At 51.3% G+C, this 27,377-nt stretch overlaps 2 protein-coding genes across 2 annotated transcripts in view; both read left to right on the top strand.

The window, feature by feature from the left end:
* The first annotated feature begins 1,678 nt into the window (after positions 1-1,678).
* Positions 1,679-23,602, top strand: TTC25 (tetratricopeptide repeat domain 25). Its single transcript, XM_010842530.1, has 12 exons — positions 1,679-1,880; positions 3,819-3,950; positions 4,179-4,329; positions 4,971-5,032; positions 5,327-5,492; positions 6,813-7,037; positions 7,220-7,427; positions 11,933-12,019; positions 13,628-13,824; positions 18,076-18,176; positions 19,763-19,847; positions 22,888-23,602. The coding sequence occupies exons 1-12, from the start codon at positions 1,767-1,769 to the stop codon at positions 23,409-23,411; spliced, it is 2,052 nt and encodes a 683-aa protein (XP_010840832.1). The 5' UTR covers positions 1,679-1,766; the 3' UTR covers positions 23,412-23,602.
* Positions 23,603-25,350: 1,748 nt separating this feature from the next.
* CNP (2',3'-cyclic nucleotide 3' phosphodiesterase) overlaps positions 25,351-27,377 on the top strand; it is a 7,281-nt gene continuing 5,254 nt past the window's right edge. Inside the window, exons 1-2 of the mRNA XM_010843110.1 lie at positions 25,351-25,579; positions 26,817-27,377. Coding sequence (XP_010841412.1) covers positions 25,577-25,579; positions 26,817-27,377 — 564 coding nt within the window. The 5' untranslated portion in view covers positions 25,351-25,576. The remainder of the gene's footprint in view (positions 25,580-26,816) is intronic.

Raw genomic sequence — 27,377 nt, 5'->3', positions numbered from 1 at the left:
GGGGGGGGAGGGTTATAGGGGTTGGAGGGGTGTCCCAGTTTCATTTAGATCCCACATGCCACAACTAAAATGATTCCCACATACCACACACAACAAAGATCAAAGATTTCCGGAGCTGCAACTAAGACCTCTGGCAGCCAAATAAATATTTTTTTAAAATAATGGAACTTAGAAGAACCCAGCCCACCTTTTATTAGAGGGGAGCAGGGAGAGTAGGGACTGGGGGAGGATGTCAGTAAAGACCTTGAAGAGGTGAGAGCCCGCCAGTAGCAGATGCTCACTAAATGTGTTACACTGAAAGGGTGAACTCAGAGTTATTTCCCATGTAGCTTAATGCATATCCTCACACCAGGAAGGTTCATCTTCACTTTCACTTGGCAAAAGTGAAAATTTAAGGCCTACTGCCCTGTACTGGGAGAAGGCAATGGCACCCCACTCCAGTACTCTTGCCTGGAAAATCCCGTGGACGGAGGAGCCCGGTAGGCTGCAGTCCATAGGGTCGCTAAGAGTCAGGAACGACTGAGCGACTTCACTTTCACTTTTCATTTTCATGCTTTGGAGAAGGAAATGGCACCCCACTCCAGTGTTCTTGCCTGGAGAATCCCAGGGACAGAGGAGCCTAGTGGGCTGCCGTCTATAGGGTCGCACAGAGTCGGACACGACTGAAGCGACTTAGCAGCAGCAGCAGCAGCAGCAGAAGTGACTTAGCAGCAGCAGCAGCCCTGTACTGGGTGGGCCTAGTGCCCTGTGCTGCGGCCGCCCAAGCACTTTGACTTCGGAGCCCAATGCTGCCTCCCTTTGATGGTGTTTGTGTTGAGTCGCTAAGTCATATCCTTGCAGTCTGGCCTGTAGGGATTGAACTCGGGACCTTGGCATTATTAGCACCTAGCTCTAACCAACTGAGCTAACCAGCCAGGTGCTTACGTATCCAGCAGCTTATGTAGCTCAATGGGATTCCCTGGTGGCTCAGACAGTAATAAGAGTTTGCCTGCAGTACAGGAGAGCAGAGTTCAATTCCTGGGTCGGGAAGATCCCTTGGAGAAGGAAATGGCATCCCACTCCAGTATTCTTGGCTGGAAAATCACATGAACCGAGGAGCCTGAGGGGCTACAGTCCATGGGGTCGCAAAGAGTCGGACACGACTGCGCGACTTCACTTTAAGTCACGTCCGACTCTTTGAGATCCCATGGACTGAAGCCTGCCAGGCTCCCCTGTCCATGGACTGGAGTGAGTTGCCATTTCCTTATCCAGGGGATCTTCGCGACCCAGGGATCTAACTCAGGTCTCCTGCATTGCAGGCAGATTCTTGACCGTCTGGAGCCACCAAGAGGCTCACTCTTGAGGGTGGTACACGTGCACAAATACTTGCCATGAATGCCTTATCCCTATCTGGAATTATGCCCCCAATCTTTTCCCTGTCTTCTGAGCTGTACATTTTGTTTTTCTTTTTTCCTGACTGTGGTTTCTGAATGCGAAGCAACTCGGGGAGGAACCGATGGAGAGTGCGACTGCCAACACTAGAAGTCGCAAAGAGGCCTCCTTGAAGCGAATAGCCACGCGCTCGTCGTGGTCCAACACTGGTTTCCTAGGCACCAGCTACACAGTCGGCGGTTGCGCCCCAGACTCCGCCCCGCGCTCGAGGGGCGGGGCCGGAAGTAATTTACGTCTCCCGGTTGCTAAGAGACGGAGCTTCCACAAACCAGACTGAGGTTCTCAGGCTTCTTTTCCTTCCTTTCTCCGCTTCAGCGTCTCCGAATTCCGTCACCATGGCGGATCCAGAAAATGAAGTCTTGCGAAGCACCTTTCCATCTTACATGGCGGAGGGCGAGCGGCTGTATCTATGCGGGGAATTCGCTAAAGCCGCCCATAGCTTCAGCAATGTGAGTCGTGCTCTGAAACTTTCAGCTACCCATCACTGAGGTCTTGATGATGCCTGGACCACCCTATAGTTTCCACTATTCCATTGTTACTGATTGATGCACCGCTGTCAAAGATAAACCCCTGTTTAGCCATTTTCTACCATTTCCCATTTGTATTCTCCCTGGTTGTTAATAACCAACCTCTGCGCTAACAGTGACCCCGTCTCCTACATGTTTGCTCAAATGTGTCTTGATTGTCCTCTTTCCTCAGTTTCCCATAACTGGCCAGGAGGTTGGCTGGGGGGCTGCTTGCAGAAGGGAAGTCTCTAGCACACAGCTGCTTATTGAAGGTGGTCAGTCAGTAAATAACATCATAAAACTTTACTGTAGTATAAATTGTTCCAACCCACCCTAAGGTGGATAACAGTTGAGCGCTGTTTTAGGATACCAGACATACTGCTAAGTGGCAAGCTTAGGGGGAGGTGCAGTTATTATGCCATTTTGAAGATAAGAAAGCTTTTATAGAAGTTGAGTAACATGCCTAAGATCACTGAACTAGCAGGTGGCAGAGGAGGGATTCAGACTTCAGTGCTGAGGTGCTAACCTTACCATCATACACTACTGTACTGTCTTGCAAATAAGCTATTGGATGTTTTATTATGACTTTATTTTACAACAAATAGCCCACTTGTTACAAATAATGGGGTGGTAGCATAGCTCTCTAAGTGTCCCAAGACTCCTTCTAAAATCAAACTTCTCAGTTGCTGCCTAGAGTCTTTAGTCCCTTTGGATCACCAACCGCATCCTAAAACCAGACATAATGGATCAGATGGACCAGCAATTAAGTTCAGGAGCCCCATCCATTCTCCTTTTTCTGGAAACTGTTTCATCTTGGAGAAGCTCAGGTAGAAAAAAACACCACAAGGGCTTATAGCTTTGGGTGAGAAGTGGTCTTTTCTAGGAAAGAAAGGCTCTTTCTGGAAAAGTAGGAAGGTCTTAGACGGAGGTGGGTACAGTCTGATGCCTCAGGAAGGACATCACACTGCAGACTATGTAATGATTTCAGACAGGAGAAGGAAGGACATAGGGACAAGGAGAAGCTTTCCATTCCCACTTTGGGTCCAAAATCACAGTTTCCTTTTGCCTGGCATTTTCATCTTAATCCCCTGAAACAATGATTCATTCTCAACAAGCTATATAAAAAGAGAGGGCATGTACAATGGGTAACACAAGTTGCAGATCATCCCAAAATCTATTTTGTTAGCCTTCAGAATGCTTGGTCTTCAAATAGTATTGTTTTTAAAATATTTATTTGGCTGCATGGGGTCTTGGTTGCAACCCATGGGATCTTCATTATGTTGTCCCTTGTTGTGTCATGGGATCTTCCGTTGTGGCACACGGATTCTCTAGTTGCATCACCTGGGCTCAGTAGTTGTGCCGCATGGGCTTAGCTGCCGTGTGGCATGTTGGATCTTAGTTCCCCAAGCAGAGATTGAACCCACAACCCCTATATTGCAAAGCTGATTCTTACCCCTTGGACCACAGAGAAGTCCCCTTCAAGTAGTATTTTGAATGTGTTGTACAACCATTTCAGGTTCACGGCTGAATTTGTTAAGCACTAACACCCTAGGATTCTAAGTGAACTGGAGGAATCCCAGACACTGGGGAAGTTCAGTATATCCACTGGGTAGTATAGTATATTCTCACATCTCAACCAGTGGTTTCCATAATAGCTTGTGATTTGACCTTGTCCATGATAACTACCCGCAGATAACCTTGTTGACTAAGCAGAGATCAGTGTGGTGCTGGTTTTAGTCTAAAGGGATCCAAAGAAGACCTGTTTGCTGGCCTGTGGAGTCCCCCTGAAACTCTGGCAGAAGGGTTTGGGCTGCTGTGTCCAGTCCAGCTTCTTACCTCACCCTGCCAGCTGCCTGTTAATCTGAGTGATTCCTTCTTCAGGCTCTTCACCTTCAGAGCGGAGATAAGAACTGCTTGGTTGCCCGCTCCAAGTGCTTCCTCAAGATGGGCGAGCTGGAAAAATCCCTGGAAGATGCTGAGGCTTCACTCCAGGGTGACCCAACTTTCTGCAAGGTGACTGACTATTTGGGTGGGGGGACTACTTCTCGCTTTTCTCACTGCCACTACCTGCAGCCTCTGATGGTTAAAGAGCCAGCCAGACTGCCTGGAGTTTACTGTTGTTTTCCTTCATAGATCACTTGCCTCTGCCCCTGTATCCCAACATTTGCTCTCAACCCAGGGGTCTTTACGTTCCACCACACCTGAGTCTGTTCCCCTTGATTTGACTTCCTCTCATTTCAGGGGATTTTACAAAAGGCCGAGACCCTGTACACCATGGGTGACTTCGAATTTGCCTTGGTATTCTACCATCGGGGCTACAAGCTGAGGCCTGATCGGGAATTCAAAGTTGGAATTCAGAAAGCCCAGGAAGCCATCAACAACTCGGTGGGAAGTGAGTGACCACGGGGCCTATGCACTTATTTGGGAGGTTCTTGGAATCCTTAGTTTTGGAGGGAGGCCTCAGGTACACTGGGTGAGCACCCACTACTGGGAGGACTACAGGGAGCCCCCAGCTTCGATTTGGCTGCTCCTGATTTTCTTGAGCATTAGAAACTGTCCACTGGGAGGACTAGCCTCCAGTCCACTGTCCTGAGCACTGCAGCATCTGTTCTCTTCAAAACCAGATGAATAGCACCGTTTCACTCACCCCAAGCCAGAAGAGTAAGCCTCTTTTTGGCCTGGTGTCATAGTACAGAATGAGGTTCTGAGCAGGGCCTTCCCTGGCCCCTGCCTTCCTCCCTTACCACGCATGCACCAGGGGCTGGCTCTCCCATCAGTTCTTTGTGTGCAGGTGGTGGTGGGGGGCGGGGGGCTTGCCACTGTGGGTGGCAGAGTGTGTAAATGGAAAGGGGCCCTGGTACCCAGGGCCTGTCTTTGTTTGGAAATGTGGCCTTGGGTGAGTGGGGGTGGCTTGGCTGCTCAGAGAGAGTTGAGCCAGGTTCCACCCTCCCACCAAAGGCCAACTATTTCCACATAAAATGTGTAATAGGTTGTGCCTAAGGCTGACCTGAGCCCCAGCTTCTGTCTTTGCAGGTCCCTCTTCTATTAAACTGGAGAACAAAGGGGATCTGTCCTTCTTAAGCAAGCAGGCTGAGGTAAGCGCCTGGCTCTGACTCCACCTCCCTCAGAGGGCAGAGGCCCCACGTGCCTGAGGAGCACATGGTTCAGTGGCTCTCAGTGCCTGCAAGTGAGGAGCTCCTGCCCAGCACAGGCGGTCAGGGGGTTCTGCCCCAGCTCCCACGAGCTGTTCCCATACCAGACATCCTCCATGGTTCTCAGCACACAGAGGTCCTGGAGGGAGGGGTCTGGGATCACAGGTTCGGGGGGCCTTGGCTGGTGCTTTGGGCTCCTTTCTGAGACTCTGTGGGGGTACTGCTCCATCTTCCCAGAGTATGAGAGCCCAGCAGAAGCCTCATCCCGTGAGACAGCTCATACACCACCCCAAAAGAGAGAGCAAGCGGAAGGGCTCGCTCAAGAGCGAGAAGATTGTCCGCCAGCTCCTGGGTGAACTCTACGTGGACAAGGAGTACCTGGAGAAGCTCCTGTTGGACGAAGGTGTCGGACACTTTGTTTGCAGCAGGGAACTCAGGGCAAAGAAAACCTGGGGTGGATGCTTAACACATGAACCAGAGGCAAAGCCTATAAAATGATATTTGCTGACATGTTCCTCTGGACATGTTCCACTACTGTTCTCACTTTACAGATGAGGATACTGAGTCATGGGGAGGTTACATAACTCAGTGATGCGGTTCTCAGATTGGAAGCCAAGAAGTCCAGTTTCAGAACCAGTGGTCATAAGTACTCTGGTACCCTGGGTGGGAACGCTAGAGATCTGGGTTTCTTTACCACCTTGGTCCCTGAAGGGGCACCCCCCTGAGCCTTTAGTGTGTACCAAGGGCAAAGGAATCCAGCTCAGAGGTGCTCACAAGGGACTCCCAGGACTGTGGAATTAGAATGTCCTAAAATCTCATCTGTTATCAGTAAGGAAAGAGAGACCCTGAATGGGGAGTAACTTGTCCAAGGTGACAAGCAAGTTAGTGGTGGAGTTGACAGCAGCGCCCAGGCCTCCTAAGCTCCAGTTCCACACTCTTCCCGCCGCACCACACTGGCAGGAACAAGAAATAGGAAGGCACCTTGAAGTGAATGTCTCGTATGAACACTGGTGGTGTGAGTGTTGCCATTAGCTGTTGAGCCTGCACAGGGATCACTCTCAAATCCAAGGGCTTTTCTCCAGAACTGACTTCCCAAGGTCCTCTATAGGATTCCCCGCGGGTTGCATCTCAGGGGCAACTTCACGGCTGGCCCGCCTCCTCTGTAACAGGCCTGGACGCTTCCCTCTCTACAGAGGAGCTTCCAGGGAGGGAAGAGGTGGCCCACATGTTACCCAAGAGGCCTTGCAGCTTTACTCCCGTTTCTGACCTCTGCTCAGGTGATCGAAGAGAGCTCGGACATGCCCCTCTGGCTCCCAGTTTTCCCTGGCCCACGTGGCACCCAGGGACTCACTGGGCACTGGCAGCCAGGGCCAGGTTATGCATTTCTACTCTGACTACTCTGAGGACACAGCTTGAAATAAAGGAGCCCCGAGGACTAGAAGCCTCTCAGAAAGCAATCCACCAGCTGCCGCTTCTGCTAGCTCCTCATGTCTTGCCATGAGGGGTCTATGCCCTAACCCCTGTACCATAGGAGTGCCACAAAGAGGGGGATCTGGCTTCATCTGGTCCCAGATAGACCCCCCTCTCCCACCTAGGTGCTCTTGATTTCGTTACTGTCCCACAGTTCCAGGTAGAGGTCCCCCCAGGGAGACCTTTAGTTGAGAGGAGGTGACTCCCCTCGATTCCTGTTCTAGTTGGCTCCGCCCCACCCCCTTCCCCACAGATCTGATCAAAGGCACCATCAAGCATGGCCTGACCGTGGAGGACCTCATCATGACGGGCATCAACTACCTGGACACGCGCAGTGATTTCTGGCGGCAGCAGAAGCCCATCTACGCCAGGGAGCGGGACCGGAAGTTGATGCAAGAGAAGTGGCTGCGGGACCGCAAACGCCGTCCCTCGCAGACAGCCCGCTACATCCTCAAGAGTCTGGAAGACATTGACATGTGTGGGTGGTATTCTCAGAAGGGCTGGCCCTTGGCCAGGTGGGGACAGAGCCACATGGCAGCTGGAGCCCCCTGGCTTCGCTTGGCCGGTGTATGGAATCTAGAGGCGGGGTTGGAATGCGGGCTCTTCTGTCGGCCAGGGGGAGGCTGCTCCCCGCTCCGCAACACCTCTTTCCTTTCCCAGTGCTGACTAGCGGCAGTGCTGAAGGCAGCCTTCAGAAAGCTGAAAAAGTGCTGAAGAAGGTGCTGGAATGGAACAAAGAGGAGGTGCCCAACAAGGATGAACTGGTGGGAAACCTGTACAGCTGCATAGGGAATGCCCAGATCGAGCTGGGGCAGATGGTGGCGGCCCTGCAGAGCCACAGGAAGGACCTGGAGATCGCCAAAGAGTAGTGAGTGCCTGCACGGGCTCGGAAGGCCAAGCGGCCAAGGCCCAGCTACATACTGACCTTTCGCTGGGGCTGCTGGGGCTGGGGGCTGAATCCCCGCTTTCTGCCCTGTGTGCCTGAGGTGGATACCCTGGAGTGAGGAGCCGCCTCCCCAGGATAAGGGCACATATAGACTGTCAGCTTTTTTGCCACAAAGAGGGAGGGTAGAGGCCCCAAACTCAAAACAACTCCCTGTGGTTTGGCTCTTAGGGATATTTTTATTTTTGAAAAAATACTTATCATTTTATTTATTTGTTTGGCTGCACCAGGTCTTAGTTGCAGCCTACAGGATCTTCAGTATCCACAGTGGCATGCAGGATCTTTTAATTGCAGCATGTGGGATCTAGTTCCCTGACCAGGGTTCGAACCTGGGCCCTCTGCATTGGAGTGTGAAATCTTAGCCACTGGACCAGCAGGAAAGTCCCAAGAGCTTAGGCTTCTGAGCTGTACCTCCCAGCTGCGGGGCCTTAGGCAGGGCACTTAACTAACCTCTCTCAGCCTCTGTCAAAGGGGCACAATGGTAGCCCCTACCCAGTAGGGTAGGAAGGAGAATGACATGCGGAAATTCACATAAAGATCTCAGAACAGCACTGTGTATCCGTGATGACTATTGTAACATCAGCTCTCATAGGAACCAACTCTTCGCAAGACTTGATGGCTCCCCCCAGAGGTACCATCACTTTCTGGGCACCCTGGTTCTAACCTCTGGAGTCGTTCATGACTTTGTCTTGCCCAGTTTTACTCGCCCCACAGTTCTGAGCCCCCTCAGTCTCCCATCCTCCCATGTCCACTCAGGTCAGCCCTTGCCTCTCCCTATCTCCAGGGGCTCTCACAAGTCACCTCCAGAGACTCACTACTTCTTACCTGTCAACTGTTTTCCTGCTGACAAACAGGCCTTGGCCTCTCACTGCCCGCAGGTTCAAATCAAATGGGCCTTTCCTGGGCACTCAGGGCCCTCTCTGAATCCACTTCTGCACAACCCTCCAATGTCAGGCCACTCTTTGGGTCAAACTGGATTTCCTGAACACACCCACCTCCTGTCCTCTACTCAGTCACCAGAACCCTATAAGCTGTTTGTCCATTTCCAGTTCATTTCTTACTGGCCTCCCACCTTGCAGAGCCAGAATCTCATGTGTTGGGCATTCCTGGTTCTCAAACAACAGCTAACTTTGGAGATAGACCTGGCTTTAATTCCTGTCTGGGGCACTTAGAAGCAGTGTGGTTTTAAGTTGCTCACTCTCTCAGTTTCCTTATCTCTCATGAAGGCATGATAATACTGCCTCATGGGGAATTTGAGGATTAAATAAGTATAGACAGTATTTAGGGCTTCTCTGATGGCTCAGATAGTAAAACGTCTGACTGCAATGCGGGAGACCTGGAGTTTGATCCCTGGGTTGGAGAAGGAAATGGCAACCCACTCCGGTATTCTTGCCTGGAAAATCCCATGGACAGAGGACCCTGGTAGGCTGCAGTTCATGGGGTCGCAAAGAGTCGGACACAACTGAGCAACTTCACTTTCTTTCTTTCCAGACAGTATTTTGGATCCAATTTTTTCCCATGCCTTAAAGACATAAATCTTCACATCTTGCCAGCCCTCCCCTCCAAGCTCTCAGACCTACATATCCAGCAGAGTCTGAGGCATTTCCACTTGATGTCCCATGGGAGCCCCCAGTTTGACATATCCAAAGTGGAATCCATCATCTTCCTTCAAGACCTTTTGCTCCAGGGCTCCCTTTCCAGGAGAATGGCACTGGTGGCCGCATTGTCCCCAGGAAGGAGCCCAGGTGGCTTCCCAGACACCTCCCTTCCTTCACTACCCACGCCAGCCTGCCATGTCCTGTCCATGCCTCCTCCTCCTATTGAGAGAATCTTCCCTTCTGTTCCCCTCCCACAGCTCCATCCACATTTTCCTCACTTCTTGCCTATTTCCTCTGACCTGGGTTTCCTGCCACCCAGCTGGCCCTTCAATGCAAAACAAGTCCAGCAGTGAGGTGCGGTCCCAGTGCCCGCCCCGCCCTTGCTGACCTGACTTCTGCTGATCTCTGTTGACTCGGCTGTCTCCAGGCCCTTGGACATTCTGAACCCTGGCAACAGCACATGGCTCTGCTCCTACTCTTTTGCCAGTGCTTTCTTCATCAGCTCCCTCCTCCCCGTCCTTCAGATTGTAAAGAAGTATTTCCCCCCAGGGAAAGCCCTCCATGCGCCCAGAGTGACCTAGCAGCCCTCGTCCACACTCACCCTCCACATGCCACACGTTTCATCTGCCTGATAGACCTTAGACTTCTCTATTCCCTTTCTCTCCCCAGCACCTGCCCCATAATGGACATGCAGTGAATATGTGCTTAGTGGCTGATTACATAAGCAGAGGTGTTCCTTCAGCAATTTTGGTTCCTTTTCAGTCTCTGTACACGGGCCTCCAGTCTCACCGCTGAGTCTCATGTGTATGCACCACATGCTTCCTCAATCAGATCAACCCCACCCCCTCCTCCAAAGACCACCACCCTTCCAGCCGTGGCTCAAATCTGACTAGTCTGAGTAGCTTCTCCAGTGACCTTAGTCAGCCCTCATTTCTTTCCCTGATTACTGTATGGATGATTTGATTGCAGGCTTTCCCCATCCTGCACATCTTAGTACACATTACTTAGTTATCTTAGTACTGTTACGAATAAATCAACATATTTATTCACACCACAACAGAGCAGCCACTCTGGAAGGGGGAGCCAACATCAGAGCTGCAAACATGGCCCAGGAGCCCCAGAGAAGGGAGATGAGGGAGCCTCTGAGAGAAGGGGGAGATAGGACCAGGGGGTGGCCCCCAAAGGGACAGGGCAGGGGTGGGGGGTTTGGGGCGCTCCAGGTAGTGTTGGGGTGGCCAGGACCTGTGGGGAGTGGGATGAGGGGAGGCCATGCTGAGGTAGGGAGGGCCAATAGGAGTCTGTAATCACACCAGTCCCAGAGGCGTTGTACTTGACCCAGGGCGTGTGGTACTGAGAGCAGAACTCAAATGTCTCCCCTCTCCCCAATCTGGGGGCCACATTGAGATAATGTCCTGGCCCCTTTGCAACATATTTACTTGCGTATTTATGTACACGTACACATACATAGCATTAAAAAAGTATATATTCCTTTATGTGGCTGTGCCGGGTCTTGGTCACAGCATGCGGGATCGTTAGCTGGAGCATACAAACTCTTAGTGGCGGAATGTGGGATCTAGTTCCCCGACCAGGGATCACACCGAGGGTGCCTCCCCCGACTCCACACTGGGAGCATGGAGTCTTAGCCACTGGACCACCAGGGAAGTTTCCGCATAGGATTTTTTAAAACAGAAATGACCCATTTCTGTGGGTCGTTTTTAAAAAAAAGCCTGTATCTTGGAAAGGAACATCTCATTCTTTGAATGGCTTCAGAGAAAGGTGTTTCGGCGCCTGCAATAACGTGTGTAATTGCATCCCTGAGGCTGCTCCCCTTTGCCAGCACACACAGAGCTCCAGTGAGACCGTAGACACACATGGGTATGTCTGTGGGTGGAGGGAGGGCTTGGTCAGATTGCATGTGAGAAGGCAGCCCAGCCCTGTGAGGAGAGGGAATTGGAGCAGAGCTTCCTGCCGCTGGGGGTCAGGGGCTGAGGGGCTGGGGGACAATGGGAAGAGGGGGAGCTGGCCAGGGAAGGAGGGAATGAGGGGGATGCTGTGGGAGGGGGCTCAGGTTGGGTTTCTTGGTTTACTTGTTTGGAAGGAGATATTTTTTAAAATTTTATTTTTGGCTGCGTTGGGTCTTTGTTGCTGCACGCAGGCTTTCTCTGGTTGTGGCGAGTGGGAGCTATTCTCCAGTTGTGATGCGCAGGCTTCTCCTTGCAGTGGCTTCTCCTGGTGCAAACCACAGGTCTTCGGGCAGGCAGGCTTCAGTAGTTGCGGCTCACAGGTTCTAGAACTCCGGATTCATTGCCCCACGGCTGGTGGCATCTTCCTGGACCAGGGATTGAACTTGTGTCCCTTGGATTGACAGATTCTTAACCACTGGACCACTTGGGAAGTCTCCCGAACGTTCATTTTTCATATGAATAGGCCATCGGATATTGTGCGAGCTCCTATATTCTGACTTTTTTTTCATAATCTGATTTTTTAACTTAAATGTATCAAGGACTTTTTTTTGTACACAAAAATTGCACTGATTGCATTTAGATTATTTCCACTGTTTATTATTATAAGCAATACTTTAATGAGTGTTCTTGTCACATTATTATTCTGGAGGTAAATTTCTAGAAGGGGAGTTGCAGGACCAAAGGGGTGTCTTTGTAGGCTGTTGCTTGTTTGCCCTCCAGAGAGATTCTGATAGTGTCCATTCCCACGAGAGGGCCAGGGTACCTCAGCCTTGCCAGCCTGGGCATTGTGCCTCCAACTGGCCCGTCTTTACCTTCTTTCTAGTTTCCATAGCGCCTAGAATGGCCTTGTCTTGCTTCTTCCCTACAGCGATCTTCCTGATGCTAAGTCCAGAGCCTTGGACAACATTGGCAGGGTTTTTGCCAGAGTCGGGAAATTCCAACAAGCCATTGACACGTGAGTGACCCAGGACCACCCCCTCCCTACTCAATGGCCAGGACATCCCAACCTCCCCCTGGACTCCCGGCCTGGGGCAGGATTTGAGGCAAAGAGGCATCGGAAGACCTGAATTTGGCTCCAGGCTGTGCTAGGCGACCAGGAGAAAGCCACTTTGTAAACTCTGGGGCTCATCAGCTATAATAATTAGTAGAATAGAATCAGCATTTTCTCCTAATTTCCTGTTGACAAGCATCGGGACACTTGTTTTTAGGCGTGTGCATTATCGAGCCTCTCCCCTCGACGTTCTCATTCTACAGGTCTGGATTGGAGCTCAGGAATCTGATTTTAACAAGTTCTCCAGGCAACCCTCACCTCTGGCCAAGTTCATGACTGGGTGGACCATTGACTTCTGGGAGTTCTGTGGAGGTTATTCTGTGATTCTCTGCAGTCACATGGGGTCACTGGGAGTGGAGCCTGAGCTCCCTAGAGACCTTAACTGATGGACTTTTGATGTCCAACCCTGGGGCTGGTGACGTGCTCCAGTGGGGTGATTCAGCCCTTGGGAGACTTAGGGGCAGGCTTGACTGCAGAGAGAAATTGTCCTTCGGGTATTCGTTACTTGACTAGAACAGACTTGTTGACCAGAGCCTGGTGCTCCAGGTCATTTGGTTTCCCCAGTGGCCCCTGGTGCCTGTGTGCCAAAGGCAGAGGCATGTGAGCATTCACCTACCCATTCATGTCTTTTCATAATACAATGCTTTATAGTAAATATGTGCTTAATGTGGGGCTTCCCTGGTGGCTGAGCTGGTAAAGAATCTGCCGGCAATGTGGGAGACCTGGGTTCGATCCCTGGGTTGGAAAGATCCCATGGAGGTTGGAAAGGCTATCCACTCCAGTATTCTGGCCTAGAGAATTCCATGGACTGTGTAGTCCTTGGGGTCGCAAAGAGTCAGATGTGCTTAACCTTAAAATATTCATTTGGAAAATATAGAAAATTAGATGAGGAAGTCCTCAGTCCCACCACCCAAAGACAAGTGCTCATTCGGATTTTCCTCTGACTTTTATTGATATTTTGTTTTTTCATCCCAATCTTTTTTATTGTGTTGATTTTCTTTTAAATGTGCTTAATCATATTCTTAAAGGTTATGTGTGGGCTTCCCCGATGGCTCATATGGTAAAGTGTCTGCCTGCAATGAGGGAGACCTGGGTTCGATCCCTGGATCAGGAAGATCCCCTGGAGAAGGAAATGGCAACCCACTCCAGTATTCTTGCCTGGAAAATTCCATGGATGGAGGAACCTGGTAGGCTACAGTCCCTGGGTTTGCAAAGAGTTGGACACGACTGAGCAACTTCACTTTGACTTTCAAAGGTTATGGAGTTATTTCAAGTGCTATTTTACAAGCATTATTTTCAGCTGTGGTATCAAAGCCAATTCTATAGATGCACCAAAATAACCCTGGTAGTTTAAAAAATCTGATAGTGCTTGTTAGCTCCACTCCTGCACCTAGAAGAGCTGGTAGTTGGAGCTGGCAGTTTTTCTTCTGCCACCAGTAGGAAACCCAGCCTCCTAAGTCCGAGTGCAGGGCCTGAGTGGAGGAAGCTAATCCCAGTTCTTGGTGTCCCCAGGTGGGAGGAGAAGATCCCTCTGGCCAAAACCACACTGGAGAAGACCTGGCTATTCCATGAGATTGGCCGCTGCTACCTGGAGCTAGACCAGGCCTGGGAGGCCCAGAGCTATGGTGAGAAGTCCCAACAGTGTGCCGAGGAAGAAGGGGACATGGAATGGCAGCTGAATGCCAGTGTCCTGGTGGCACAGGCACAAGGTACAGATGCCCTTCTCAGCCCTCAGGCCCTGCTGTTATGCCCGCGCTGAACTTTCCATCGTGATGGGTCAGACAAATTCTGATTCTGAGAGTAGGGATAAACTCCCGCGTTTTGACCAGTGTGTATAATGCCTACCTTAAGCTACACTCAGTTAGGGCTTGGGAGACCCTGAGAACTGCCCTGCCCTTGAGGAACTCAGCTGAGCTGCATGCAGACCAGCATAGTGTCATGTCCTCATCAAAACAGCTCCACTCCTCTTGGCTCAGTAGCCTTTATACATGCATTCTCGCTTTAATCACTCTGCAAGCCAGTGCTGGGGGTATTGTCCTCCTTTTATAGGCTGGGAAACGGAAACTCTGAGGGGTGCTGCAGATTGCCCCAGGTCTCGAGAGGGCACTTTTTAGGGGGCTGGAAAAGTTCTGAAGCTGAGTTGTGGTGTTCATTGCACAAGTCTATAAATTTTCTAGAAATCATTGAATTGTATACTTACAAAGGGGTGCATTTTATACTGAGTGAATCATATCTCAATAAAGTTAATGGGCTTGTTAATAAAACAGCAAGGAATGGGGTGAGGAGGAACAGATGGAACAGGATTGGCAAGGTTTTGGCAATTTTTTTAAACTTTTATATTGGAATATAGTTGATTTACAATGTTGTGCGAGCTTTATGTGAGCAGCCAAGTGATTCAGTTATGCATATACATATATCTATTCTTTTTAAGATTCTTTCCCCATGTAGGTTATTACAGAGTATTGAGTGGAATTCCCTGTGCTGTGCAGTAGATCCCTATTGATTATCTATTTTATATATAGTAGTATATTAATATATATGTTAATCCCAACCTCCTAATTTATCCCTCCCCACCTTTTCCCCTTTGATAAGTTTGTGTTCTGAGTGTTTGTTTTGTAAATAAGTTCATGTGTATCATTTTTTTAGATTCCACGTAGAAATGACATATGATATTTGAATCTAGGTGATGAGTAATGGGGATTCATGATACTATTCCTTTGACTTTTCTGTATATTTGAAATATTTCACAATACAAGTTTAAAAGGAGAAATAGCTCTAGGCCACAGTAACAAGGAAGCCGTGGAGCTGGGTCTCCTGTTCACAGTTTCGGACCTGCCCTGCCCTGGGCACACGGCTGACCCCAGAGACGGTAAGCGTGACAGGCACTCTGATCACGGGTCTCATCACTCATTCACTTACTCACATCATTAATGCTTTCCTGGCACCTTCTAGGCACCAAAGCTGGGCAAAGTAGGAAGCAAAATTGATAACTGTTCCTGTCCTCCTATCTGAGGAGTAACTATTTTTTAATATTTATTTGGCTGCACTGGGTTTTAGTTGCAACGCATGGGATCTTCACTGTGTCACACGGATCTTTCACAGCTGGGTACTCCTTTGTGGTGTGTGGGCTCGTGGGCTTAGCTGTTCTGAGACATGTGGATCTTAGTTCGATAGCCAGGGATCGAACCCTCGTCCCATGCATTGCAAGGCGGATTCTTAACCGCTGGATCGCCAGGGAAATCCCTGAGGAGTAACTTTAAAGTAGAATCATTAAGAACACAAAAGCACCAGTTGTTCCAAGTTCTGAAGGCAGAACTTTTCAGCCAAAGGAACCGCATTTAGGGAGGTGGGCAAGAGTTTGGCTGATTTAAGAAACTGATGGAGACCAGTGTCGAGCTTCTAGGGGCCAGGAAAGTCTGGAGGAGGGAGGCTGGTGAAGGGCCAGATCCACAGGGCCTCTCAGGCCTCCTTACACGTCGTGGATTCTTTCCTAAAAACATAGAGGAAAAAATCACTTGAAAGCTTTAAACTGGGGAAAATGTGATTACTGTGCCTTTTCCTAGAACCTTTTCTGTTTCTGTGATGACTTTTTTGTGTGTGTGTTTTGGCTGCACCACAACAAGGCTTGTAGGATCCTAGTTCCTGACCAGATATTGAATTCCCTGGCAGTGGAAGCATGAAGCCCTAACCACTGGACCACCAGGGAATTCCTGTCCCTCATGAGGTCTTGTTAGGCTCTGAGGGCCTCTGGAGAAGCAGGCCACTCACTCCCGGCCTCAGTTTCCATGCTGTACGGTAGAAAAGTCCAGTCCAACGCAGCAGCCAAAGAGCCCCTGGGTTGTAGAGGCAGCCTGGCCAGGCGGGCAGATCTTGGGCTCTGTAGGGATAAGGATAGTATGCATGCTGGAGAAGGAAATGGCAACCCACTCCAGTATTGTCGCCCAGAGAATCCCATGGATGGAGGAGCCTGGGAGCGCTACAGTCCGTGGGGTCACAAAGAGTCGGACACGACTGACGCGTCTTAGCACGTATAGTATGTATGTATCTTCTTCATAGTGTGAAGACATGAGGGAATGGCTACGCATGTAAGCACTTAGAATAGGAACCAGCATATAGCAAGCTCTCCAGAAATACTCATTTCTTCCTTCCTCCCCATCAGCTTCCCGTAAGTGTTTCCAACAGTGGTAAGAAACAATTAGTCCCTGGAAAAGCCAACAAAAATATGGATATACATGTGTGGATTTGTGGATGCACAGAGTGAGGAAAAGAAGAGGAAAAGGGCCCCCAGAATGGAGATAATTTCAGGTTATAGATTCAGTTGAAAACAAATAGAATGGTCTTTAATGCTTCACTCACTTGAGTGTTATGACTCCTATTCTGACCTACCATGTCAGAATGACATAGCAGTTTATTCATGCTGGCCTCTGAGGCATTACTGTGAGTTTTCTTCTTTTCAAATGTGTATTTGAAAAAGGAATGTATGTTGACGCCACAGACTTTTAAAACTATGTTAGAATCGCTTTTCAAATATAATTGCCTTTTGCAATTTGACTTATGAATCCAAGGCCCTTCTTTCCCCAGGAATCCTAAAGCAGTTTGTGGGAGAGGGGTAGATCTTGGGGTGCTAGTTATAAGAGGAAGCAGTGGAGGGACTTCACTGGTGGTCCAGTGGCTAGGACTCCGCGCCCCCAGCGTAGGGCGCTCGGGTTTGATCCCTGGTCCGGAAACTAGATCCCGCATGCCACAACTGAAACCCAGCGCAGCCAAGTTAATTAATTTTTTAAAGAAAGCGGAAGCAGTGGTGTGTAAAGAAAGTGAAGTGTGGGGTTCCCAGCCCTGGCAGGGGAGCACTTTTCTCCTTCCTTCCTGAAATTAAGGTTTTTCCAAGGGCAGTCAGTTCAGAGCCCTCATCCCTGACTCAGTGCTAAGTGGTCAGGTGAGTGCCCTGGGGCGGGTCAGGTGAGTGCTGCTTCCTTCCTGGGTTCAGATTGTTCCAACGTGGGCAGTGATGTCCCAGCCACTGGCTCATGAAAAGTCACATCCAATCCTGCCAGATTGTGTTTGGTGTCCACAGTGTTGTTTACAAATCTGAGTAAACATTAAAAAAAAAAATAGATGTCTTCTCCTGGAACCATTTAAAAATGGGGTATAGTGGGAATTCCTAATAATGTAATTTCATGGCCTTGAGAAATTTCACAGAAATAGCACTGGGAAAAACAGCATATATTAAGAAACTATATTGATGATTATTTTTCTTAGAATTGTCTTTCTTAGAATTATAGCCTCGTTACAAACCCCAGGGCCAGACCCAGAAGGGATTATGACTGGGATCATAAAAGCATAGACCTTGAAATGCCAGGTCAGCGTCAGACATGAACGCGGCCTGCACACTTGCTAATTGTTCCTGAGACCAGCCCAGAAGGGAATGGATGGGGGTAAACACGGTAAACACAAGGAGATCTGGACTATGTCAGTGTAGTCCACGATATTTAGGAGTATGTGATTCATATGGCATGTGTCTTGAGAAAGATAAGATCTGAGAAAGTCCTGTGGTCTGTAGTTAGGAATAAAATCTGGATTCAGAGTGGACTCTGCACCTCAGTCCAATAGAGGCTGCAGGTCCCTCGACCCATTGCACCAGATTGCACGTTCTGTCTTCATTCTCGTCGCTCGCTCCCAGACCACTAGGGTAACAATGGGGCAGGATGGAGTTGTCCCCCTGGAGACGCATGATGTGGGCACAGACCCCTTCCCTCACTGACTCTTGGCACCTGAAATCCAAGGCTCCGGTGCCCAGGTTCTGTTCCCTAGTGCTGAGGTGGTCCAGGAAATGTCTGGAAGGGGTGGTTCTGGGCAGCCCGGTGTTGCTGCTCCTGAGGGCCCCGGTACCCTGATATTGTACCCTGAATACGTACACTGATATTATGTCACCATCCTCCTGTCTCCCTTGTGCCCTTCAGTGAAGCTGAGGGACTTCGAATCGGCCGTGAACAACTTTGAGAAGGCCCTGGAGAGAGCGAAGCTGGTCCATAACAATGAGGCGCAGCAGGCCATCATCAACGTGAGCCTCTCTCTCTGGGGGTGGGGTGAGGCAGGCCCTGGGACCCTCAGCCCCAGATGTTTATTTCCCCTCAACCGCAGAGCACCTTCTAGGTAGGGCAGTGGCTTTCCAGTGTTTGCTGTTGCCATCAGTTTATATAGCAACCCAACCAATACACGTACTGTTAACTTAGTTGTTTTGGCCACACTGCACAGCAGCTTAAGGGATCTTAGTTCTCCAACCAGGGATCAAACCCACACCCACTGCAATAAAAGTCAGCATCCCAACTACTGGACTGCCAGGGAATTCCCCTCAATACACATAGTTTTATTTGAAAAACAGATGAAAAATAGCAAGTTTTACAAAACATATTTACCTTTATTATGTACATTGGTATTTCTTACTCTATTTTCTTTTTTCTTTCCATTCCTTGTCTTTAATGCTGGCTGAGACCCCCTAAACTGACTTTAGGACTTGCGCTTGGAAAAGTGCAGCCCCCACAGAAGGTAATAGGAAAGCAGCGTGATGGCCTCACTCACCCGTCCAGACTTGCGCTGCTCAGTCAGGCGGCCACTAGCCACCTGCAGTGTTTAGAGTAAATGGAGTTAGAAGTAAACGAACGTTGCAGTTCAGTTTCTCAGTCACACCAGCCACGTTTCAAGTGATCAGTTGCCACGTGAGGCCTCTGGGTATCACACGGTGCAGATCTAGAGTCTTTCCAGCAGTGCACCAAAGGTGACGACGTGGCCCCGGCCCTCGGGAAGCTGAAAACACAGTCCCTCATTCCTGACTGGTGCGGCAGGGACTAGGGAACTCAGACTGAGAACTCCAGCGGGCAGGCAGAGCTGGGCCTTACCCCTCATGGAGGCAGAGGTTTCGAGGTCACCTTGGAGGCTGGGCAGAGTTTTGAAAGTCGGAGACAGAGAGAAGTGCCCATCAAGCCAAATAGACGCACAGCCCTAAATGGCTCCTCCAGGGACCTAGTCCCTGACCTCTCACCCCCTGATTGGCATCTCCAGGCAGGAAAGTATACCAAGGGGCAGACCGCACCACCCAAGAGCATCCAAACCTGGCGATCCGGGGCCTGTAGACATTCCCTGAGTGTCCAGTGGTGTTCCACACAGGACAAGTCACAGGGAGGGCTGGGAGAGAGCAGCGTTGCCCTCAAGATACAGCACAGGCTGAGTTCCCAGGCCTTCGCTGTCCTGCAGAGGCCGTGGAAGCCCCTCTGAAGGCAGGCCAGCCCCCAGCCCCACCCCCACCCACGGTGTGCTGCTGAGTCCCCTCCATGGCTTGCTGCCTGGCTGCAGGCTAAGGGGCTTGCCTTGTCTCCTTTAATTTGGCTGAAGCTTTAGGAATCAGTAGACAGATGCAAGCCCTCAAAACATGCCTGAGTCTGAGGGAAATGAGTTTGAGTCACCCCCAGCAGTGTATCTCTCATACCACTTAGCGTGGGGAGTTCCAAGTCCATAGGATCCATGAACCTCAGGCAGGAGTAGTCAGAGGAGCCAGGAGGAAGGGGACGGGGGGCAGGGTTGGGGCTTGGGTGGGGAAAGGACAGGTCCTACAGTGTTAAGAGAGTTCACTGATACTCCTCTCACCCACAGGCCTTGGATGATGCCAACAAGGGCATCATTGAAGAGCTGAAGAAAACCAACTACAGGGAGATACTCAAAGAAAAGAAGGAGAAAGGTGAGTTTTGGAGCTGGAAGACGGCAACTTCAGAAACCTGCCTCTGCTCTCCTTTCCAGTGGTCCTCACCACGCTTCCTGCTGCTCCTTCAGTTGGGCTTGGCGCTGCCCACTGAGCATGCTTTCATGATTTCAGTGCCGCCAGCAGCTGTTCCCGAGGCAGGAGGGGGACCCCTCAGCCTGGGGTCAGATCCCATGCTGTCTGCCCCATTTCTTCAATACTTCTGTATTTTTAAAAAAGATGTATTCGTTTACTGTATTATTTATTTTACTTTCTCGCTGTGGTGGGTCTTTGTTGCTGCACACAGGCTTTCTCTAGTTCACTGGGGACTACTCTCTAGTTGCGGTGCTCGCTGGTAGCTTCTCTTGTTTTGGAGCACAGGCTCTAAGTGCACGGGCTTCCGTAATTGCAGTATGTGGACTCAGTAGTTGGGGTGCCTGGGCTTAGTTGCTCTGAGGCACGTGAGATCTTCCCAGACCAGGGGTTGAACCTCTGTCCCCTGCATTGGCAGGTGGATTCTTAACCACTGGACCACCAGGGAAGTCCAATACTCCCATATTTCTTCAATTCATCAAATATTTGTCAAGCATTTGTCACCTGCCAGGGAAGTGTGAGATTCTGGGGGTAACAGAAGCTCGGCCCCTGCCCTGGAGGAGCCCATAGCCCAGTGGGAAAGCCAGGCACCTGAGTCTCCTGACAGGGGGCCGCGCTGTGCTGTGAGAGCCTGGGCAGGGCGCTCCCAATTCTCTGGGGTGATAGGGAACACGTCCAAGAGGAAGAATCTTCGGCTTCAGGCTCCAGAAGATGCCCAGGCGTTTTCACGGTGCGAGGTGAAAGGCTGAGGGCATTTCAGGCAGGAAACAGGAGCAAACACGGAAGCAGAATGAAAGTAGCTTACACTGTGGGGGCTCTTACTGCTGGCCACACTGGGTTAACATCAGCCAGAATGATCTCACTAGATCCTCACTGCCGGGAGGCGGAGGTACTGCTTAGGGAGGAAGGCACTGGAGCCTGAACGATCGGCCCAGTCACTCAGCAGTCGGACTGGGAGCCACACTCACTCCCACTGTGGGCAGCTGCTCTTCAGGGTCAGCACTGAGCAGGGCAGGGTCAGGACAGGGGGCTCGAGGGCTGGCTGAGGTGCGGAGGTGACAGGACTGTGCCGGTCTAGCCTTACCACGTTCTTTCTCCCAAGAGTTCCAGGGAGTGAAAAGGCCTTTGATCCTCACCCCCACACCCCAGGCACTAGCTATCTGACTGGCCCCCATGAAAGGAGTGAGGGAAGAGGAAGTGGCTGGGACTCCAGGCCCCAAGGAGTCGGCAGGGATGGGGGCCGGGCCCCAGAGTGGTGGGGGTGATAAGAGAAGCTGATCTCCACTCAGGGCTTCCTGCCTGCCCAGGCGCTCTTTTAAGCTTTATACATACTGACTCATCGGATCCCTCCTGGAGCACTGTGAAATAAGTGTTGTTGTTTAGTGGCTCAGTCGTGTCTGACTCTTTGTGACCTCGTGGACTATAGCCCGCCAGGCTCCTCTGTCCATGGGATTTTCCAGGCAAGAATACTGGAGTGGGTTGCCATTTCCTTCTCCAGGGAATCGTCCTGATCCAGAGATCAAACCCACATCCCATGCATTGGCTGCTGCTGCTGCTGCTAAGTCGCTTCAGTCGTGTCCGACTCTGTGCGACCCCATAGACGGCAGCCCACCAGGCTCCCCCGTCCCTGGGATTCTCCAGGCAAGAACACTGGAGTGGGTTGCCATTTCCCTCTCCAATGCATGAAAGTGAAAAGTGAAAGTGAAGTCGCTCAGTCGTGTCCGACTCTTCGCGACCCCATGGACTGCAGCCTCCCAGGCTCCTCCGCCCATGGTATTTTCCAGGCAAGAGTACTGGAGAGGGGTGCCATGGCATTGGCAGGTGGATTCTTTAATGCTGTGCCACCTGGGAAGCCCAAAATAAGTATGACATGCTTGATTTTACAGATGAGGACGCAGGGCCAAGGGGTTAAAGTCCCACAGTGGTTTCTGGTCGTGGACAGCCTGGCTCTGGAACCCACGGTTTTACCATGGTTCTACATATACTGTTTCTGTCACCCCCCAGCCCATCCCGTGGGCCCTCCCTCCAGCCACACTGAAGTGAAGGGAGCTAGGGCTGGGGCTCCCTCGGGGCTTCTGGGAGGACAGAGCTCCTTCCGGGCACCAAGGCTGAAGCCCGCAGCGGCAATCTGGGTGTGGAGTTTCTGGGCACCTGAGCAGTCAGATGATGGCCTTTTATTACCCAGCGCCTGAACATGGTGGCTGGATCCCCTCAGAGATCTGCTTCTGTCTCCACATGCCATTGGAGCCGCTGTCAGAAGCCACAGAAGCAATAATGTCAGGGGATGCAGCAGGTGCTCCAAGCATTCTCCTTCCTTGGCTGACAGCACGCTGGGAAAGGCATCCTGAAAACTTGAGGAAGGCCCCCAAAGGCATAGGCAGCTGCTGGGCACTTCCCTTCCTGGACAGCAGGTGGCAGCATTGCATGTGTCTTCACAGCCAACAGCAGCCTTTGCTGGCTCTGAATCCAGAGTCCCTGTTGGCCTCTTAGAAACCAGAACTTCCAGGAAGAGTGTGGAGGAGACTCAAGAGGAGATTGGTTAAAAAAAAAAAAAAAAAAGGAGATTGGTAACTTTTCTCTAATAGCTGGTAAAAACAAGGAGCAAGGATCCCTTGGGTTGTAACATTGCCCTGCATCTGGACTTCCAGCACAATTTGCTCCCTTTTTTAACGGGAACCTCCCAACAAGTGATGAGTGTGCTCCCCAGGGACAAAGAGAAATGCAGGATGAGGATGCCAGAGGAGAAGCCTCTGTCTTTTCCCAGCACCTGAGATAGTTCTTACAGGGAAAAAGAAAGAATGTGGGCTGGGGGCGGACTGTCCTGGGTTCAAATCTTGGCTTTGCCAGTTATATTCAGTGTGACGTCGTGTGTGATTTCCCCTTTCTCAGTCTCAGGCCTCTCAGGACAGATTTTCACCTCTCTTCTCTCCTTTCTCCTGTTTTTCAGAAAACGCCACCATGTTGGATGGTCAAACACGGACAGCAAAGGAGAAGGAAACGAGGAAAACAAAAGATGAACCTGAGAAGGTGATGAAGCAGTGGGTGCAGGAGCAAACGGAGAAACAGCTTGAAGGTGTCTTGTCTAAGGAAACTTTGGGGGTCACAGCTAGGCAACCAGAACAGAGGCAGAGAGAAGACCCAGAAAAAGCCTCATGGAGAAAAGAATTGGGCGCGAAGGAGAGAGGTCCAGGAGACACTGCCAAAGGACAGTTTGGAGAAGCAGGCAGGACAGAACAGAACAGAGAAGAAACCAGAGAAATTTACAGGAGGCCTTCAGAACTGGATCAAAACCTTTCAGATGAATCAAGCCCAAGGGAATCAGAAGGACTAGAGAACAGACTTTCAAAAACTGACGGAGGAGAGTTGGAAGCACTGGGGAAAACGGAATCAGGAGAAATAAAAGAAATGGAAATAACGGAAAATTCTGAAAAAATAGAAAAAGATGAAAAGGAAGATGAACCCATTGAGTAGGCATTAGGATCAGCAGGCTGGTGTTCACAGGGACCATGGAGGTCTTACTAAGCTGGACATTCAAGCTGAGATTTGTCTCTAATGTGGACTGGGTCCCACAGGTCACCCTGTCTCTTTCTATTACTGTTTTCCCTTTAAATGTGTATCTTTCACTCTTACAAACCCCGAGTCTGTCATTTTGCCTCCTTATCGCCACCCATTCTCAGAAGAGCCTTAGAGAATGAATGTGTGGGCATGGGGGTCCCACTTGCTGAGCAGAACTCTGACATTCTGACTAGGGGAGAAACACGGAGACCCCCTCCCCAAACAAGGCCTGACCCACAGTGTCAACAAAGTGTGAAATGTGGTCCTCTCCCCGAGACCCTGTGTTTCAGGGGAGGAAGAAACAGGTGAACTCCAAGGAACTCAAAAAGCCTAAAGTGGGGAGGAAAGAGAAAGGCTTGGGAACATAGGTGTGGCTGCCCGGCTGCTGACCATTGGCTCATCTTGCTGAGTACCACTGTGTGCAGGGTACTGTGGGAGGCTTTCTGGAAGAAATAAGGATGGGACAACCTCAGCCATCACACAGCGAGGGAGACCTACTTGTAAACCCCGAAGCCTTGAAAACAGAATGAAGTGCCTGCTGGCACTGGTGGGGCTCTTGGAGCTCAGGGGGAGAAGGAAGATGTCTGGCAGAGAACAGGGAGCAGCTGGGAGGAGGAGTTGCCTCGGGACCCACCTGTGCCACCCTGGGGCCCTGCGTACAGTCGAGTAAATCAAGCTCCCCAAACTTGCTTCATCCTCTGTATAATGAGTACCTGGCTCGGGGCTTGGTGCTTAGCACATCCCTGGTACACAGGAACCTCTCGAAAACCCACCTGAGCTTCCAGTGGTTTCATAGAGGGGTGGCTGAGCAGCTGCCCCAGAGGAGGAGTTAAGAAGTCACTGCTTTATCCATTTAACCCCTTGGCCATTGCCATCCTAGTTCCAGCTCCAAAGTTCCTGGGAGGGTTGGGCTTGGTTGGGGCAGAGGCTGACTTTGGGCCTGCCAGACTAGGGAGAGGCAAGTGAGGCATTTCAGCTGCAACTTTTAAGGAACATAGGGTCAAAAAACTCAGTAAGCAAGAGAAACAATATTTTAACGCAATATTGCAAAAACAAAAAAAAAATTTGCAAAACTCTGAGAAATTGAATATTTCCTGCCACATCAGAAGACAAGGATGTCACAGTCAGCAGCGATTGCAGCCACCACGGAAGGTGAGCTGGTGAGCCCCAAGGGAGCACAGAAAGGAGACTACCTGCAATCTAGCAAAAATCAAAGCACTCCCTAAGGTTGAGCCCTGAGGAAAGGAAGTTCAGGATATGAAAAACGCTGGACACAGGCTCCAGATAGCTGAGGTGCATATTAAAGGAATGAGTTCAGTGAGCCCACACTCTTGCATCTTCCCGTACATAGAAAAGCTCTAAATTCCTTAACTTGGGATATCTGGTTTTCTTTAACAATAATCTTTTCCACATTCAGATTACCTGCCCTTTGTTGGAAAACGTCTATATAATGCAGCTCCTACTCTCGCCTCCTCAGAGCAATTTTCTCAGGGTTACTTGAGATGTTATCTCCCTGGCTTGAAATCCTAAAAATTCCCGCGGAATAAAACATAACTCTCAACTTTCAGGTTGTGAATATTTTTTAAATCAACAGCCTGATGATGAGTAAAATATCAAAATTTTAAAGACAGGATTCGCACTCGCACAATCTTGCCTCAAATCTAATCTCTACACTGGGCCAGGGAGAGGCGGGGTGCCTGCTTGCCTCTTTACCGAGTTCATCATTACCGGGGTGCAAGAAAAAGAGGCCAAACCCCGGCTCCCCAGCTCCCATACCCGCCCCTGCACAGGCGCCTCCAAACAGGTGCTGGCCCGGGGCTGGCGCGCCAGCAGGGGGCGGGGCGCAGCGCTCCGCAGCTTCCTTCTAGGGCCAAGTGAGCGTGGAGTTTCGATTCGCAGAGCCTGCGCAGAGGGGGCCGGCCCAGCCCGCCCCCGGCCCGCCCCCGCGCTCCGCCCCGGGGTATGTAAGGGGGTTTCGGTGGCCTCGCGCTACCGCTAGACTCCGTGTCCCTCCGCGCAGGCGGGCGGCCCCGGAGAGCTAGTGCTGCGAAGGCGGCGACGGCGGCGACCCCCTCCTCATCATGGTGAGCGGGAGGGCTGGGATCGGGACCCTAATGGAAAACGAGAGTATTGGGGGACTTGGGGGCGGGGGGAGGAAGTGGCATGCAAATGAGGACTCGAGGTTCCGGAGTTGAGTCGAGGCTTTCTTGGCTGAGGTAGGGGCGACGCGGGGAGCGTGGGGAGTGGGGATGGCGCTGGAGAAAGAAGGGAATTAGGGAATCGGGGCTCAGAAGCAGCTCCCCCGGAGCACACCCGGGTGGCGGGTGGGCCGGGGTAGCGGGCACTGGGCCGCTGGGCGGGCATTCGGCACCCACTCCCTGCCCAGGGCCTCGTCTGAGATAATGTGCGCCTGCTGAGCTGTCTGGGTGCTGGCGGGAGGTGGGGCCTCGCGGCTTAAAGGAAAAGGCGCTTTACAGTAAAAAAGTGTTGCCGCCTGTGGCTTTGCGCAAGCAGGAAAACAAGCGGCTTAGAGAGGTGCTGCTGACACACAGCAAGGGGTGCGAAGAGCCAGACTCCGACGCAGGTGCCCTGTACCGCCCAGTCCTGGGGCAGGCACAAAGACCACGACTTTGTGGGGGGCCCAGGGCAGAGGAGGAGGTAGCCGGCTGTGCTGAATGAAGCCCTTTGTCCAGCGCTCTCCGGCCCAGCCCCCCACCAGCCCTTCTGTGGGACCATTGTCCCCCCATCCCAGACAAGAGAGTATTATCTGTTACTGGCATTGTTGGGGGAAGGGAGGCGGTCTTTGGGTGACCCTTCTCCACCCCCACCCTCCTCGGTGCCCTTAGGGGCCAGGGCAGCTGTGGTTTTACACAGACATAGAGCCCCCCACCTCCAAAGAGGTCATCCTTAATAGAGGCCAGGAATATAAAGTTAGACTTCACTTCTAGAAACGCAGGCTTCAGGCCCTCCCCTGCAGGCACTTCCCAGCAGTTTTCCTTTCAAGGTGGCGGCAGTGGGTGATCCTTGAGGCTACGGTTCTCCTTAAGAGTTTGGGACTGCCCAGACAGCCCTCTCCATACTGCACAGCCAGAAGCCCTCAGGTCCCAAGGACCTAGGAGAGACCATCTAGAACCTCATGGCTTGGGAAGGTGCCCATGGCTTGGGAAGGTGCCCACGGTCCCCGGGGTGCCTGTCAATCAAGGGCCGGGGTGCCTGGAGTGGGGGGATTCCTGAATAGGGCCAGGCCTGAGAGGAAGAGGAGAGGCTGGCGGGGTGGCCCTGCGTGACTTGGCTGACGCCTGTCTTCCCCTCCTCACACAGAGTAGAGGCTTCTCCCGAAAGAGCCAGACGTTCCTGCCCAAGGTCTTCTTCCGCAAAATGTCATCCTCAGGGGCCAAGGACAAGCCGGAGCTGCAGTTTCCCTTCCTGCAGGATGAGGAGACGGTGGCCACGCTGCAGGAGTGCAAGACGCTCTTCATCCTGCGAGGCCTGCCTGGGAGCGGCAAGTCCACGCTGGCCCGGTTCATCGTGGACAAGTACCGGGATGGCACCAAGATGGTGTCTGCCGACAGCTACAAGATCACCCCTGGCGCCCGGGGATCCTTCTCTGAGGAGTACAAGCAGCTGGACGAGGACCTGGCTGCCTGTTGCCGCCGGGATTTCCGGGTCCTGGTGCTGGATGATACCAACCATGAGCGGGAGCGGCTGGAGCAGCTCTTTGAGCTGGCCGACCAGTACCAGTACCAGGTGGTGCTGGTGGAGCCCAAGACGGCCTGGCGGCTGGACTGTGCCCAGCTCAAGGAGAAGAACCAGTGGCAGCTGTCAGCAGATGATCTGAAGAAGCTGAAGCCTGGGCTGGAGAAGGACTTCCTGCCGCTTTAC

This window comes from Bison bison, unplaced genomic scaffold (assembly GCF_000754665.1).
Source record: "Bison bison bison isolate TAMUID 2011002044 unplaced genomic scaffold, Bison_UMD1.0 scf7180017864180, whole genome shotgun sequence".
Classification (NCBI taxonomy): Eukaryota; Metazoa; Chordata; class Mammalia; order Artiodactyla; family Bovidae; genus Bison; species Bison bison.
Note: the sequence above shows the minus strand (reverse complement) of the source record. Positions and strands in the feature narration are given on the sequence as shown.